Raw genomic sequence first — 14,987 nt, 5'->3', positions numbered from 1 at the left:
CCTGACCTTTGACCTGACCCAAAAAATGACTGAAGTGTTTTCGTCCTTATTTTGGACGTTCTTTCGATTGCCGCTTGCCGCGTGTCGCTACGTGGCCCAGGAGCCGAGTTAGAAGGGGGGGGTGTTCAGACACCCCCCCCCCCGGCCCGGCGCGGAATCTCAGAGCACCGGCCCGGCGCGGGTTTAATGTAAATAGAGTGAATAACCTTATGCTCATGTTGTATGTTGCAATTTGATATAATTAAAACTAAATTGATATATGTCGATATTGCACCGTCATCAGAATAAGAATTATTATTCTGATGACGGTGCAATATCGAAATATATCAATTTAGTTTTAACCCTCGCATGTGTAGTTTTTTTTTTTTGGTTTTTCGCGAATAACTCGCGTAAAAAGCGGCCGATCGCGACGAAAATTTCAGTACCCTCGCATTGATCAATTTTACACCTACCTTTATTATATTTTTATTTGTTATTATTTTATTTTTTATTTTAGTTATTTGCGAAAAACCGAGGGGGGATTTCGTTCGACCTGCGTCCTATAAGTGTGAGGCTTGAAGCTTGAACGGACAAACTGGGCAGCATGCAAACTGTCCAGGTTTTTGGCCAGTGTGCATAATTGCATGCTGCCCAATGTGTTGAATAGTTTGCATACTACCCGGGCAGTTTGCACGCTGCCTAAGTTGACACATTGCCGTAACATATGAGTATGCTCTTCACGCAGCTGCACCACTTCGATGAGGTACCTGAAGAAGGACGACGCATTGTGCACAACACCAAGAGTGGACTGGTCAACTACATAGCTGACAAGTTCCCTCTTCTGCTGATGCATGTGTGGGAGGCTGCAGAAATCCGTCGCGATAAGCTAGACCTACGTGATTTCTACAGTGGTGAGTACACCTACCGTGGTGAGTGAGATTCTACAGTGGTGAGTACACCTACCTGCACATTAAAAAACGTCTGTAAATGAATCAAAAACAACCGCACCGTTACATCATTTCCTTTTTTACTTTGTTTCCATATAAAAGATTTGACCAGTAATAGCAATAGGTTCAACCCTCGCCCCAGTGGCGGTCTCAGCCAACTTCGCCCTAGTGGGGGAAAGGGGCATATGTTACCACCCACCTCTAACTCAAAAACTAAGAGGGCTAGAAAGACGCGGTAAAAAGCAGTTAATAGCTCTCAATGCGTACGGTTGAAAGTATTTCAGTAATTTTTCACCTTAGAGCAATATTGAGGTGACCAGAGGTCATCAAAGGTCAAAATTTGCCAATTGTCATTATATTTTTCAGAAAATATGCCGCTATCTCAGGAACTATGGTAGCTAGAAAAACGCATGGAAGTGCAATCGATAGCTTTTGAACTCTTCTTTTGAAAGGTTATTCTCAATATTGACCTCAGGTCAACGGTTTTTGCCTCCAGAGGGCAAAAACTCCAAAAATAGCTGTTTTTACAAAAGGTTTTTTTCGACAATAACTCTCGACTACAAAAAGCCACGACATTTCTATTGCCAGAATCGTGTTCCCCTCGCCGAGACGCGTCGAATGAACTATAATTTGACCTTGAAAGGTCAACTTGAAAATTTGACCTCAGGTCAAGGTCCTGACCGGAAAAGGTCATGTTGCATATCAGTCGATGCGTCTCAACAAGAAAAACACAATGAGACCATCCCCAGCGTTCTATCTCTTTCCAATCGCGAGTTATTGGCAAAAAACTGTTTGTAGCCTCAAATGACCTCGGATGACCTTTCTAGAGGCTATCAGCAAAAATGACAAAAATCACGAGTGGCCTAAATCATTGTGATTCTGAAATATTTGGACTGTTCCTATGCGTACACACGGATCTAGAGGCATTTTCATTTTTCTCCATTGACTTGTAATGGAAAGGTCACGCCACTGAACTGACCTTAGGTCATGGATATAAAAAATCAGAGATATACAAATTGTAGGCGTCTATAACAGCATGCAATCCACCAAGTTTGAAACCTTTCTGACAAACACTGCAGGCTGGACATGATTGCAAACTTTTTTAGGCTTGGTCAGTTAGCTTGACCTGGTGACCTGACCTGACATGACCTGGGGTCAAGAATTTCAGACATTGTCCAAAATTGATGTACCAAAAGCTATCCCAAGCGGCGCGGCGCTACGCGCCGCGGTTTTTTATTCACACGCAAAAAACGCGACAGGGTGGTAACATATGCCCCCCCCCCCCCACTGCATTGGGGCGAAGGTTAAACCATAATGTTTGTCTGAATCAACACCAAACAATATCTTACGAGGAGATAGCTCCCTGCTCCATATTGTTATATGACCGGTTTCCTCTTTTAAAGCTCTCCATACTTCATCCCAAAAAGCCTCAACTTTTGGGCAATGTACAAATAAATGTGATGCTGTTTCTACAGCTCGTTTACAGGGTGTCCCAAAATTGATGGCGGTCTAAATCATCGCCCCTGTGGCAAAAACCAGTCGGCATGGTGACACGGTTTATTTACCAATGTATCCGCCCCTCTCCTTCACACACGCCTGCATGCGTTCTGGCATGCCACTGATCAGGTTGTCCAGCGTCTCGCGCGGGATCTTCCTCCAGGCGAGCTTGAGGCTGTCTACCAGGCCGTCCCTGGAGGTCGCAGCTGGTATCTCGTCCATCTTGTTCTGGACGATGGCCCAGAGGTTTTCGATAGGAGACAGGATAGGAGACGGCGAGACAGGTCCGGGCTGTTGGGTGGCCACACCTCCTTCCGCCAGAAGTCCGGGAGGTGCTCCTCGCACCACGGCTGGCTCGTGCCGGCGGTGTGAGCCGGGGCGCCGTCTTGCTGGAAGATGACCTTGGACATGTCAGGGTGGAGTTTGACCTTTGTCGGAGGGCCGTTCTCACGGGTTCTGCTCAACGCCGACTTCAGGGCCGTCTCGAGGATGTTGTCCTGGTAGTAGCTGGCGGTGACAGTCTGGCCGCAGGGGACCACGTGCAGATCAGACAGCCCCCGGAAGCTCATCGCGCCCCACACCATGACCTTGGTCGGATGCTTGACAGTTTCCGTTGGGATGACGTCAAAAGAGCCATGGGCCCAAACTCGGTCGTTTTGGCGGTTGGGTGGGTGGTGTAGCTGGTAGGGCGACTCGTCGCTGAAAATGACCCGTCTCCAGTCGTCAATGGTCCAGCTGGAGTGCTGTTTGGCGAGCTTCTTCTTCTTCGTCGCACGTCACGTGGACGCGCCCGCAGGCGCGTCGGACGGGGGCTGGTCGAGCGGCGGCTCGGACCGCCCCACCCGCCGAATGTATTCAACTATCTTGCCGGCCGGCCCGGAGAGGACCTCGTCGAGGGATGGCAGGGGTCCCCCCAGAGCCGGCGTCTCGTGGTGGCGAATGCTGGGCACTCGGTGAGGAGGTGGCGAACGGTGTCCTCGGCACCACACTCCCGGCAGAGAGGGTCCGGGGTGAGCTCCAGACGGTGGAGCGTCGCTCGTGCCAGGGGGCAGTAGCCGGTCCGCAGCTGCGACACGGTCACTTGCCCCCAGCGCGGGAGGTCTTGGAGTCCAGGCGTGGGCTGGGGGTGCGGGTGCCGGTGTGCACGCGTGGCCTGCATTTCCCTGGCGCGCTGCCGTATGGCGGTTCGGGCGCTGGCCAGATCGATGGGCGTCTCCGATTGGGCACACTCGGCCGCCGCACGGTTAGCCAGCCTGTCTGCCGCCTCGTTGCCGGCGATGTCGGCATGGCCTGGGACCCACTGGAGGATGATGGCCGTGTTCTGTTCCCCCAGTGAGCCCATCGCGGCCCAGACGCGCTCGGCGAGGACCAGCTTCTGGGCCTCCGGTCCGCGCTGGAGTAACTGAAGGCCGGAGAGGGAGTCGGTGCACAGCAGGCATGTCTTGATGCGGCTCCTGGTCTCTCCCGGTTGTGCCAGCAGGCAGGTGAACGCCGCCAACATCGCTGCGAGTTCGGCCCGCATGCTGCTGCAGACCGAGCCCGCCGGTACCAATGTCTCCACTTCGCGGTTCTCCCGGTGCAGCTGGATCAGCGCACCGCCGCCTCCGTCCCTGGTGCCGGACTTGGCGGAGCCGTCGGACCAGATGGTGCAGTCCGGGTTGACCATGGCTATGGCCTCGAGGGCGGCAGCTTTCCTCACGGCGGGTGGGTCGTCTCTTCTGGTGACGCGCGGGAGGGAGAGGCGGAAGGTGACCGCGTCTGCTGGGTTGGTCCACGGCGGCTGTTCCGGGACCAGGGCCAGCGGTTCCCGTGGGAGGTCCGCTAGACCCGCCTCCTTGGCCATCCACTGACTGACCCGCCGGAAGCACGGTTTGAAGGGCAGCGCCGTGTCCTCGCTCGGGGGGTCCGGCGGCGGTTCGCCGCGTCTTCTGGCCTCAGTGTGCGCTCGCTGCCAGGCCTCATGAGCCCTGTGCTTGAGGCGTGGGCGGACGTGTCGCTCGGTGAGGGCTCTGGCGGGGTCTCCTGGCGGCAGTCTGGCGAGTCGCTCCTGCTCCATTGCTGCTATTTCCCAGCCTCTCACTGCGAGTGGTGGCAGGCCGGCCTCGGTGATGAGGGTCTCCGAGTTTGTGAGGCGGATGCAGCCAGTGATCACTCTGGCGCACTTGTGCTGCTCTGCCTCGAGCCGGGCCCGCACGGAGGGTGCAGCGTGGGTGGAGTAGAGGGCAGCTCCGTAGTCGGCCACGCTGCGGATGTACGCGATGTAGGCCGCGCGCAGCGTGGCTTGGTCACAGCCGTATGACCTGCCCGCCAGAGCTGTCAGACAGCATCGGCGCTGTGCCATCCTCTTCTTCACTTCCTCGATGTGGTTGGTGAAGGTGAGCTGGCTGTCCAGGGTCAGCCCCAGGAAGGTCGGGTTCTTCTCGTGCGCGAGCTGGTCGCCTTTGAAGGTCAGTGTCGGGACGACCTTTCCGTTGACCTCCTTGGCGTGTAGCGAGAAGGTGGTGAAGACGCACTTGCTTGGGCTGGCCTCGACCTTCCACTTGTCCAGCCAGCGGGCGACTTGGTCCAGATCCGGTTGCAGCTGGTCGGCGCACGCCTGCAGCGAAGGTCCAGTAGCCAGGAGGGCGGTATCGTCCGCGTAGAGAGAGCGGGTGGTGTTGGTGTTGATGTCTTCATCGAGGTCATTGCAATAGATCAGCCACAGTAGCGGCGCCATCACGCTGCCCTGCGGGAGGCCCTCTTGGAAGACGCGCTGTGATGAGCGGGCGTTTCCCCACCTGACCCGAGCACGCCTGTCCGTGAGCAGGGCCTTCACCCACCGCGTGGCGCAGCCAGGGATGCCCATCTTCTCCATCTTGTGGAACAGGCCGTCCCGCCATACACGATCGTAGGCCTTGGCGAAGTCTAGCAAGACTAGGATGGCGCGATGGTGCTTCGGTTGTTCGAAGGCGTCGAAGATCGATTGGGTGACTCGGAAGAGCTGGTCGATCGTGCTGTGTCCCTTGCGGAAGCCGGCCTGGTTCGGGTTCAGCTTCTTGTGTCGCTCCAGCCAGTGTTGGAGCCGGTTCTGCACCAGTCTCTCGGCGAGCTTGCTGATGGTGTTGAGGAGGCTGATTGGCCGGTAGCTGCTTGGGAGGGCCGGCGACTTGCCCTTCTTGGGGATGGCGACTATCTCTGCGGCGCGCCAGCTGGCGGGGACCGTGCCTTCGGTCCAGCTACGGTTTAGGACCCGGAGCAGCTCCGTCTCGCCGGTAGGGCTCAGTTGTCGGAGCATGTCGTTGGACACCATGTCCGGGCCGGGGCTCTTTCCGGGCTTCAGCTTGGAGAGGGCGTGTTGTAGCTCGCGGCGGGAGAAGGGGGAGCAGAACCCTTCCTTGGTGTCGCCGCACTCGCAGGTCTTCCCGGCGCGGCGTGAGCTGAGTTTGATGGCATGGTCTTCCTGGCATGGTTTGGCGAGCTCCAGACGGCGGCGCCTCTGTTCTGGGGACAGCTTAGGCTGCAGTTGCGGCTTGAGAGGCTTGAGACCAAGACAGGTCCTCAAATAACGGTGTACAGAGGACTTTGATACCGGATGACCTCGCTGTGAAAGCTTGTTGGGCAGTTTTCTGGTTGAATACCCCCGCTTGAAGGCGGACTTCGCGATGACGATTTTGGCGACGCGTGTGATGGTGGACTTGCGACCACGTCCTTCCTGGTTCTCAAGCCCTTTGCCAGCACGGTGAAGGGCAAGCCCGGCCCCCGCCGAAGTTAGTTGGTAGCACTGCTGCTCCACGGCGTACATTTCCTACCAGCCCATAGGGTTTACATGTTAAATGGCCTGTTTTCGGCGAGCAATATCTCGGTCAAACTTTGAAGGAATCAATGGTTCTTAGTCTCAAATGATAGATCGATGAATTTTCTTTCGACAATTCCTCTACCATTTTTCACGAAACCCAGCCGATCTTCTACGGCGTACAGGGTAAAGATTTCTCTGCACGCCAGCACCCGCGATCCGCCTCTCCGATCGTCGGCGCGCCGTCCTCGGTAGCGCAGTCGGTAGCGTACCGGGCTACGGATCCGAGGGTCGTGAGTTCGAATCCTGGGAGCGCCGTGTGATTTCGGCTAGAATTGAATGATGTGGAATCTCGAATGTTTGCGTAATCAATTATTAATAGCTAATTGAATGTATCTGCGCACTAATCGCCCCTAAAACCTGTTATTTAAGAAATTTAAGAAATTATTGTCACGTGCGCGTCACGACTGCCAACCATAAGCGCTACCATATTCTAGTTTGAACTATGCTAGTCCCGACCACTTATAGTAGGTTTTCTAGTAGTTATACTAGAAATTCCTACCAAAGTTCGTCCTACCCTTCACTCAATAAACCCTGGGCAAGCCAGCGTTCCAGCGACCGTTTTGGAATATCCAGGTCTTGAGCGACTTGCCCTGGCTTCATGCCGCCGATAACCATGCCGACGGCCCGGGAGCGCACTGCCAAAGAGTGCTCCCGGCGCATGCTGGACACCTCTTCAGGGGTGAGACTAAATGCTTACTTCGAAATCTAAGCTGCGTTGCGGCATTGGCGGTTATGTGCGGCGTGTATGCCGCATGATTAGTAAGTGGCGACCACTAAATTAAAAACTCAATAGCTTTGACCTGTTTTCAATGGATAACACTGCATACCAAAAATGTCCATCGCTCTCGTCATAGGATATTTAGATTTAAATAACTAACTTATCTACATCATTGTTTTGAACCAAATTAATACTTTCAACTTGACCCTCGCCCGTATTGGTGTTTTTCCAGCCGCGAAAATATAAGGTATAACCCCTTGCCGTTTCGCTCCTGATCAAGCTAGAGCTTCGCGGAAAAAACGAGCGTGTTGCCCGTGACGAGAGAAAGCCGATGATACCCAATTTTAAGGTCCTAGGTCATCGGTTGACCTTCCAGGTCAGGTCAATAACCCAAAAGGCGGGAAAATTGGGACCTGTTAGAACGTCGTAGTGTGGCTGCTATGGGGTTTTTCGGGGTGCTGATCACGAATATCATGCTAGTTTTGATCACAGATGATGTCTTCATTCATTTAGGCCAGGTCGGGTTAGGTCAGGCCAGGTCAACCAGTAGTGGTCCTGCCAGGTATTTGTAGTAGGTGTCAACCGCCTCTGACAGCCTCGTAACATGTTACGAAGGCACCAAACTACTTTGTAAACGTTCATGTGGCTGCTTAATTCGAATTCAGCTCGAAAAAAACTGGCCTAGAAACATGTCAAACTCGAAAAAAAGAACCGAGGTCACCAAAGGTCAATGACCTGACCTGACCTTCAGGTGACCTTGACACCCACCCTAATGCATGGGGGCAACATCATATCACATGTTTGAACGCTTGAAACCACGAAAAGACTGCAAACGCGCTGCTAATGCGAGCCGACATACGTTGAATCGCGGTTCCGGCCAAACATGGTCTCGAAAAGTAGGTCACAGGTCAAAGGTTATTTGCGTCAGGGTCATGAAATTTTCAGGGTAGGTGTAAAATTGATCAACACGAGGGTACTAAAAGTTACGTCGTGATCGGCCGCTTTTTACGCGAGTTATTTGCGAAAAACTGAGGGGAGTCCGTTCGACCCCCCTCCCCTAAAGGGCGAGGGCTAACTCACAGTCCGAACTCCGAACAAGTTCGGTCTTGTTTGTGAATTTGTCGGAGCATCACCTAAATCTAGTAGAGATGATGGAGGGAAACTAGGCTTTTAAGGAGGGAAGGGAGTCGGTGACGGTCAGGGGCACTACAAGCTGGTGAGAGGGCTGACATACCATGTTTTGATAGCATGACTGAAACAGACTTTTTGGGTAGCCAGGAAATCGCATGCGAGAGCCTATTGAAATTCTTACATCGGCCTTTATATGCACCAGTCGTATACAGGTGCGGGATTTGGCATACGATTTCCAGACAATCGAAGTACTGTTTGGACATTGGAGCCAACGAAGGAAGGAATGAGTGAGTACTAAGTTGAAAGCATTAATTTGGTTCAAAATGATGATGCAGATAAATTAGTTATTTAAATCTAAATATCTTATGACGAGAGCGATTGGCATTTTTGGTATGCAGTGTTATTCATTGAAAACAGGTTGGAGCGTTTAAGTCTTTAATTTAGTGGTCGCCGCTTACTAATCATGCGGCATACACGCCGCACATAACCGCCAATGCCGCAACACAGCTTAGATTTCGAAGTAAGCATTTAGTCTCACCCCCTCTTCAGGGCTTTGCGTCATTGATTTTTAGAAATGCTTAATAGAGACATCGACGAGTTTTTATATGCTAGAAAGTAGGTCAGCACGTGCAACAATAAGCACGCATGCCACTGCACATGATTTTTTGAAAAATACATCACTGCAAAATATTCAACTTAAGGTAAACAAACTTTTCGAAGACCGCCATCAATTCTGGGACACCCTACAAAACACGCACTGGTCATCTCCGATCATTCCGAACATCTTTAACATTTTTCTCGTTGGCAATATTCTGTGCAAGATGCGAAATTGATATGAAAATTGATATGGGCGGGTGCGGCTGAAACCCACACGGTGCGGATGGATCGAGTGCAGCACAAGTTTCTGATGTGGCTTTGTGCGCATACGTCCTCTCGACACATCTCATCGCTGTCATATGCCGATCTCTTAAGCCACTTCCGACTGCCACGTCTATCATCCCGAAGAGTCCAGCACGATTTGATGTTCATGCGAAACCTCTTTGGTTCACGTCATGACTCCGGGCTCTTACTCAGCAGTTTCGGCATGCATGCACCCACCCGATCGGTCCGCACCAGCAAACTTTTTTATGAACCCTGTCCACGTGTGAACACTGTGAAGCGAGGTTTGTGAGATTGTCACACGTGGCGAACTCCTTTTTACGTAGCTCACCAGAAGCAGATTTCTTTGCTGATGCTCCTGGCGCTTTTAAAAAGCATGTTGTGAAGTACATAACATCTATTTAGCGCAGTGTCTTTTACAACACTATTTTATTTTATTCCTTTTTTACAGCATATCTTTTACTATCATCTCTTCCCGTTCATCTTTTATGTTTTAATCCTTGTCAAGAAGAAATGACAGAAAAAGGTCAAACGGTATTGATTTTATACCGATTTTTCTCGATCACTGCATGTTGTATCAAAGGGCCGGTTACCGCACTGCATTAAGCACGTATAGGGGAGAGTGGGGTAATTTGGCCGCTTTTTTTAGAAAACGATGTAGCTAAAAACCGACAACACATTTCTGCATTTTCTCAACGCTGACAGGTGTGGCATACATTTTACTTTCGTGGACAGTAAACTTGAAATGATAGAGTAACTACTTATATTGAAATTGTGACGTATTACAAAGGTCTGCAAAGCGGCCAAATTACCCCACTAGCAGGGTTATTTGGCCGGGGGTGTGGGGCAATTTGGCCGGTGTTAGTTTGAGGCCATGATTTTTGTTATAGGCGAGTCAGCTTCACATTCAGCAATGACGCGTGTCCTACGACGCATTTGAAGCATTTTGGAGGTTGACTCAGCCGTCACAGGGGTCGAAAATAGTCAAAATAGCGGCTCTAGATGCGATGACAGTTTTTTACGAATAGCTTTTGAAGTAATCAAGCTAGGCCACAACTAAAAGTACCATCGTAATCCTCTCGTCATTCCGCATCGAAACATGTATGTGTTGACCTCGAGAGGTCAAGGTCAAAGGTTTGCTTCAGGTCACGTTACCTCAGGTCGCTTGACCTCAAGGTTGCGTGAGTTCAAGGTCATCATGTATATCATTCGATGCGCCTTGACGAGCTGAACACAATGAGACCATTTGCGCTGCTGTATCTTTTTTCTGTAAGTATTTATTAGCAAAAAAGCGTTAGGTAAACTTTGATGACGTCACATGCCCTTACAGCTGTCCAATAGGAAATATGGCATCAAGGTAGTCAAAGTTGGTCATGAATTATGTCCTTTATGGTATAATTGACCATGATAACTCGGCCGTCCCAGCATAGTGACTCTGAGCGCACCGGCCAAGTTGCCCCGCTAGTCCCGGCCAAATAACCCCACATTGCCATTCTGAAAATTTTTGTCTATAAAGTCGTCATGGCTGTACAGAACTAGATGAAATTGCTTTTGGAACCGCTGAACACGCTCAAGAATGGCGCTATAATGTTGGAATTCGTTTATAGCCTAAATACTACATGTTATACAAATTTTTAAACGGAAGTGAAAGTTACCATTTTCTAACGAAATCCACGTTTTATTAATTTTGAATAAAACTAAGAGGGGGAAAGTTTTGACATTTGTTCTCGAGTTAGTTCTGCCGATGACAAATGAATAGAGACTAAAGTTATTTCATTCACTTTTATCAGCTTTCGTACAGGTGGGGGCGGCCAATTTACACCACCGGCCAAATTACCCCACTCTCCCCTACTGAAGGCTCACCTAACCAAGGCCGTATAAGTTAGGTAAGATCGTCCGGGCTCGCTAATGTTACAAATCTGCAACACTACGGTGACGTCACCGGGGCATACGCTCCCCGGCTCGATCTGGACCCTGATGCGGCGGCTTCAATCGCTGCCAATCGAAAAATTACTTCTGCAATAGCGCTTTTAACCCGCGCCCCGTTGGGCTCTGCCGAGCAACGCGCCCCGTTGGGGGGGGGGGCCATTTTGGCCCCCCCTAAGATCTCGAGAACCACGCAACGTAGCGACAAGCGGCAAACGGTGTTGGATAGCCCTATCAGGGAACTACCTTGTGACCCAATTTTATTGACCTAGGTCAAACCGATGACGTCACAGGTCAGGTCAAAGGTCCAATTTTCACCGTTTACAGGCATTTCAAGAAATGCGTTCTAAAATCGAGTAAAATGCATTTCATTGAAAATCATCGATGGGGAAATGTTCTTCAAACACATATTTTGCTACTTGAGGTCACTGATACCAGGTCAGGTCACTGAGGTCAGGTCACTGGGGGGTCACAATATGAAAGTGTCGTGTGATACATGTTTTATGGTCCATTTTACATGACAAATGCGATTATGTGGGTCAGGCAGCCTTTGGGACCAGCTTAGGTCACGTTTTGGTCAAGGTCAGGTCAAGGTCAGGTCAAGGTCAGGTCAAATAAGGTCAAATTTCAAAGTTGATATTTTTGCATAAAATGGGTATCGAATCGATGCAGCTCGTCACGGGGAGTTCAATGGTGGTCTTTGTTTTGCCGTACGAGGTCTAAAATCGCTAAAAATGGAGTTCAAAAATTTGACGTCATCATTTTTGAACAGTTTTTTCGCTATAACTTGGCCCAAAAAACGAGATATCGATCTGAAATTTGGTATGTATATAGAAGAGCGCAGGGACTATCACATATATTCCGGTTTTTTCGAAATTCGGAAAAATTTTGGATTTTTTTTTTAGTTTTTCAAAAAAAAATCAATTTTTTGAATTTTTTTGGGTCAAAAACCCAAAATTTTGAAAATCCGAGATGGTAGTTTTGTAGCGCCGCTTTTTGTCTATTAGACCATATATATAAAGAACTTTGAAATTGCTTGATAACTGTAGATTTGGTGAGCGTTTCAAGATTGCATGTTTTTTGCTCATTTTTGCTCGAACATGACCTCAGTTTGACCTCAATAACTCCTGACCTAAGGTGACCTAAGACTTGAAATTTGGTGTGAAGGTGTCAAATTGATGCCCGGAAAGGTACTGAAAATTTGGCGGCGCTGCGCGCCGCCGTTTTCTTGCTATTCAGGAAAAACCACAGGGGGGGCCAAAATGGCCCCCCCCCCCCCAACGGGGCGAGGGTTAAATGACTTTAAAAAGGGGAAAATATGTTAACAAAATAATTATGAGAATTCCTTGTCCTAACTTGGATCGTATGACCCCGCCACCTAGTGGACAACGCCGTAATTAGGGTTGAGTTGGCGATCGCCAGGTGGCTCGTCAGAAAGCTGTCAGCCGCAGGCAGGAGGGGCCTGCAGGCGCTTAATATTATGTTAACGCCAGGTTATGCTCAGGAAAATGCGACACGCATCGGAACGGTCATTTATCTCGAAAAAGATGCGGTGCCCTGTGGTGTTATTCCCACATGAATCGGGACCCGTAGGCCGTGTAGTCACCGGCAGCTCCCAAGGCCGCTAGGCGCTACGGAGCGATACGTAGGTAGGTACTACTTCGAAAATCGCTAGACAAAGGACTCAGGGGCGCAGCCAGTGACATGCGGCACTGGCGCCCAGGTTTACAATTTTCATAGACTACTACATAGATATGTAGTAGTCTATGCAATTTTATATCTCTTTGTGGGTGAAGATGCACCCACAATCCTGAAGTGCCGGATATCCACTCCCAATCTCCTGACCATCTAGCGCCCTCGGCTCACCTTTAGCGCCCTTCTGTCTGTTCGGCGCCCTTCTCGGCCTTCAGCGCTCTCCTGGCCTGTCAGCGCCCTCTTCACATTCGGAGCCCTCCGGGCAGACCAATTGGCGCCCTCATGGGCATTATCACACAGCATCCTCCTTATCTGTCTCGCCCTCACAAGTCCACACATGTCAGCGCCCTCCTTATCGTATTATAGCGCCCTCCTCACCGTACAGTGTCCTCCTGACCTGTCGCCATCCTCCTCACTGTATAGCGGCCTCTAAACCATACAAATTACAAAGCCCTCCAGACCGACGCCCTCTACGTTCAGCGCTCTCCTGACAAGTCGGTGCCCTTTTCACCGTAGAGGGCCCTCCTGATCTGTCGGCGCCCTCATGACCGTGCATCGCCTTCCTCACCTGTCCGCGACCTCCTCTTTATACAGTATCCTCCTGGCCTGTCAGCGCCCTCTTCACTCGTATAATGCCCTTCTCATCGTATGGCATCCTCCTCACCACACGGCGCCCTTCTGACCTGTCGGCGCTCTCACCACCATACAGCGCCCTGCTGACTTGTCGGCACCCTCTTCACGGACAGCGTCCTCCAGATCTGTCGCAGCCCTCATCACCGTGCAGTGCTCTCCTGACCTGTTAGCGCCCTCCTCGCCTGTCGGCGACATCTTCGCGTTCAGCGCCCTCCTGACCAGCCGGCGCCCTTTGCAACGCATAGCGCCCTCATCACCATGCATCTGTAACAGCTGGAAGCTGTAACATTTTTTGTCGTACATAAAAAAGACATCTCTCACACTCTATACGTAAGGACGATCGCACTGTCTGCCGCGGCGCTGAGCCGGCGTGGGGAGGGGGTCGACCAAACGATCCCCGACTCGTCGGCCGGTCACCATTAAGCGAAGATCAAAGGCTCGCCGAAGGGTGGAGTACAAACACACCCATCCGGGCCGGCGCAGCTACCGCCGACGAACGCGGCGCAGTCGGAACCACCTGCCCTCCGGTGCTGGCTAGTGCGAAAACGTCGCGTCCGGCACAGGCAGGGACCGACATCCGGCGAAAATCGAGTGTGAAAACGTCATCCGGCAGGAGACAGCTGAGACGGATGAGCCGTGCAAGTGAGGATGACGTCACGTTCCGGCGGAATGGAGGGCGGAGGGTGACAGTCTCGACTCCGGATGCGAGACGGGATGTCGCCAATTTTCTGCCCCGGTCGGGGAGGCCTGGCGACGCCCGGAATCTCCGGCCCGGAAATCACAGGCGGACAAAACTCAATGCAGAAAGAGAGAGGGGAACAGACTGCGGTATCAGACCACGGGTGACAGACCACGAGGGGGAGAGCTCATCTGGACGGCGGGTCGGCCGGCACGTCTCAGTCTGAGGCTGGCCGACCCCACCCCTGCCGGAGCGGAGGGACTCTGCTGCCGCGACGGAGACTCGACGTGTCAACCATCAAACCATCAACAAACTGTCAAGTGAGTCATCTCATCTGTCCGCCTCATCAAGACTGCCTCCCCGTCATGGACAACTCACCTCCCATTCACCCATCGGATGTCTCTGATCTGGATTTCAAATGCCACTCCCTGGGGTCTAACCTGAGCCACCATTAGAGGGTAATGGATTTAACGTCGTGGGAGTGTGACTCGGTAGGGAAGGGGAGGGGAGATGGTCGCTATATTCCGCTCCCGACCGAGCGGCGCGGCAGGGGTGCGCCTGTAAGGGTGAGCAGGCAGACTAATGGGTCTGACTGGTCCGGCCTTGTCTGTGGATAGAAGGGAGAGGGGTTATTGGGAAGCCGGGGCGGGTCAGTAACAGTCAGTGTAGGCTAATGGCTCACCATTACATTGGTATTGGGGGGGAGCGCTATCCGTCGGCCATCGCGCGCGCGGTCCGGCGCAGTGAGGTGTGGGATTATGAGTATGAGTATGAGAGGGGAGGGGAACAGGCCAGATGGTGTCATTTTTGGGGCGCTGGTCACTATTGACGCGTCAAACTACGTCAGATGACGTCATGACAGTTCAATTGGCGATGCTTTGTAAATAATCTTTTTGCGGTTAGGGCGTTAGGATTAGATTTAAGGTTAAGTTGTCATTGGCGAGCTGACAACCGATCGTGGTACACCGGTTGAAAATGACCAGTATTGTATCGTCCGTTTGTAAATATAGCGTGAAAAATTTAACAATCTGTCTGGGAAAGAAGGGAGGGTTACTTCAGATAGGTTGC

The 14,987-nt window shown here is 51.5% G+C and overlaps 1 protein-coding gene across 1 annotated transcript; it reads right to left on the bottom strand.

The window, feature by feature from the left end:
• Positions 1–2,483: 2,483 nt before the first annotated feature.
• Positions 2,484–13,435, bottom strand: LOC122386167. The gene is made up of 4 exons (XM_043375101.1): positions 13,307–13,435; positions 3,292–5,940; positions 2,732–2,944; positions 2,484–2,651 (listed from the first exon to the last, which is right to left on the bottom strand). Exons 1-4 carry the CDS (start codon positions 13,433–13,435, stop codon positions 2,484–2,486), a joined length of 3,159 nt encoding a protein of 1,052 aa, XP_043231036.1.
• Between the last annotated feature and the right edge of the window lie 1,552 nt (positions 13,436–14,987).

The sequence above is a fragment of the Amphibalanus amphitrite genome, unplaced genomic scaffold (genome assembly GCF_019059575.1).
Source record: "Amphibalanus amphitrite isolate SeventyFive unplaced genomic scaffold, NRLGWU_Aamphi_draft 000242F_arrow, whole genome shotgun sequence".
Taxonomy (NCBI): Eukaryota; Metazoa; Arthropoda; class Thecostraca; order Balanomorpha; family Balanidae; genus Amphibalanus; species Amphibalanus amphitrite.
This window is presented reverse-complemented; position numbering and strand designations above follow the sequence as displayed.

Bases quoted from the DNA above. Each gene is read 5' to 3' on its own strand.
- LOC122386167 (XM_043375101.1), bottom strand. From the start codon at position 13,435: ATGTCGCCGACAGGCGAGGAGGGCGCTAACAGGTCAGGAGAGCACTGC. The intron at 5,941-13,306 runs GTGAGAGCGCCG...CTTGGTCTCAAG, and splicing joins CAGCAGGGCGCTGTATGGTG to CCTCTCAAGCCGCAACTGCA. The intron at 2,945-3,291 runs GCAAGATAGTTG...CCCTGCGGCCAG, and splicing joins GGTCCTCTCCGGGCCGGCCG to ACTGTCACCGCCAGCTACTA.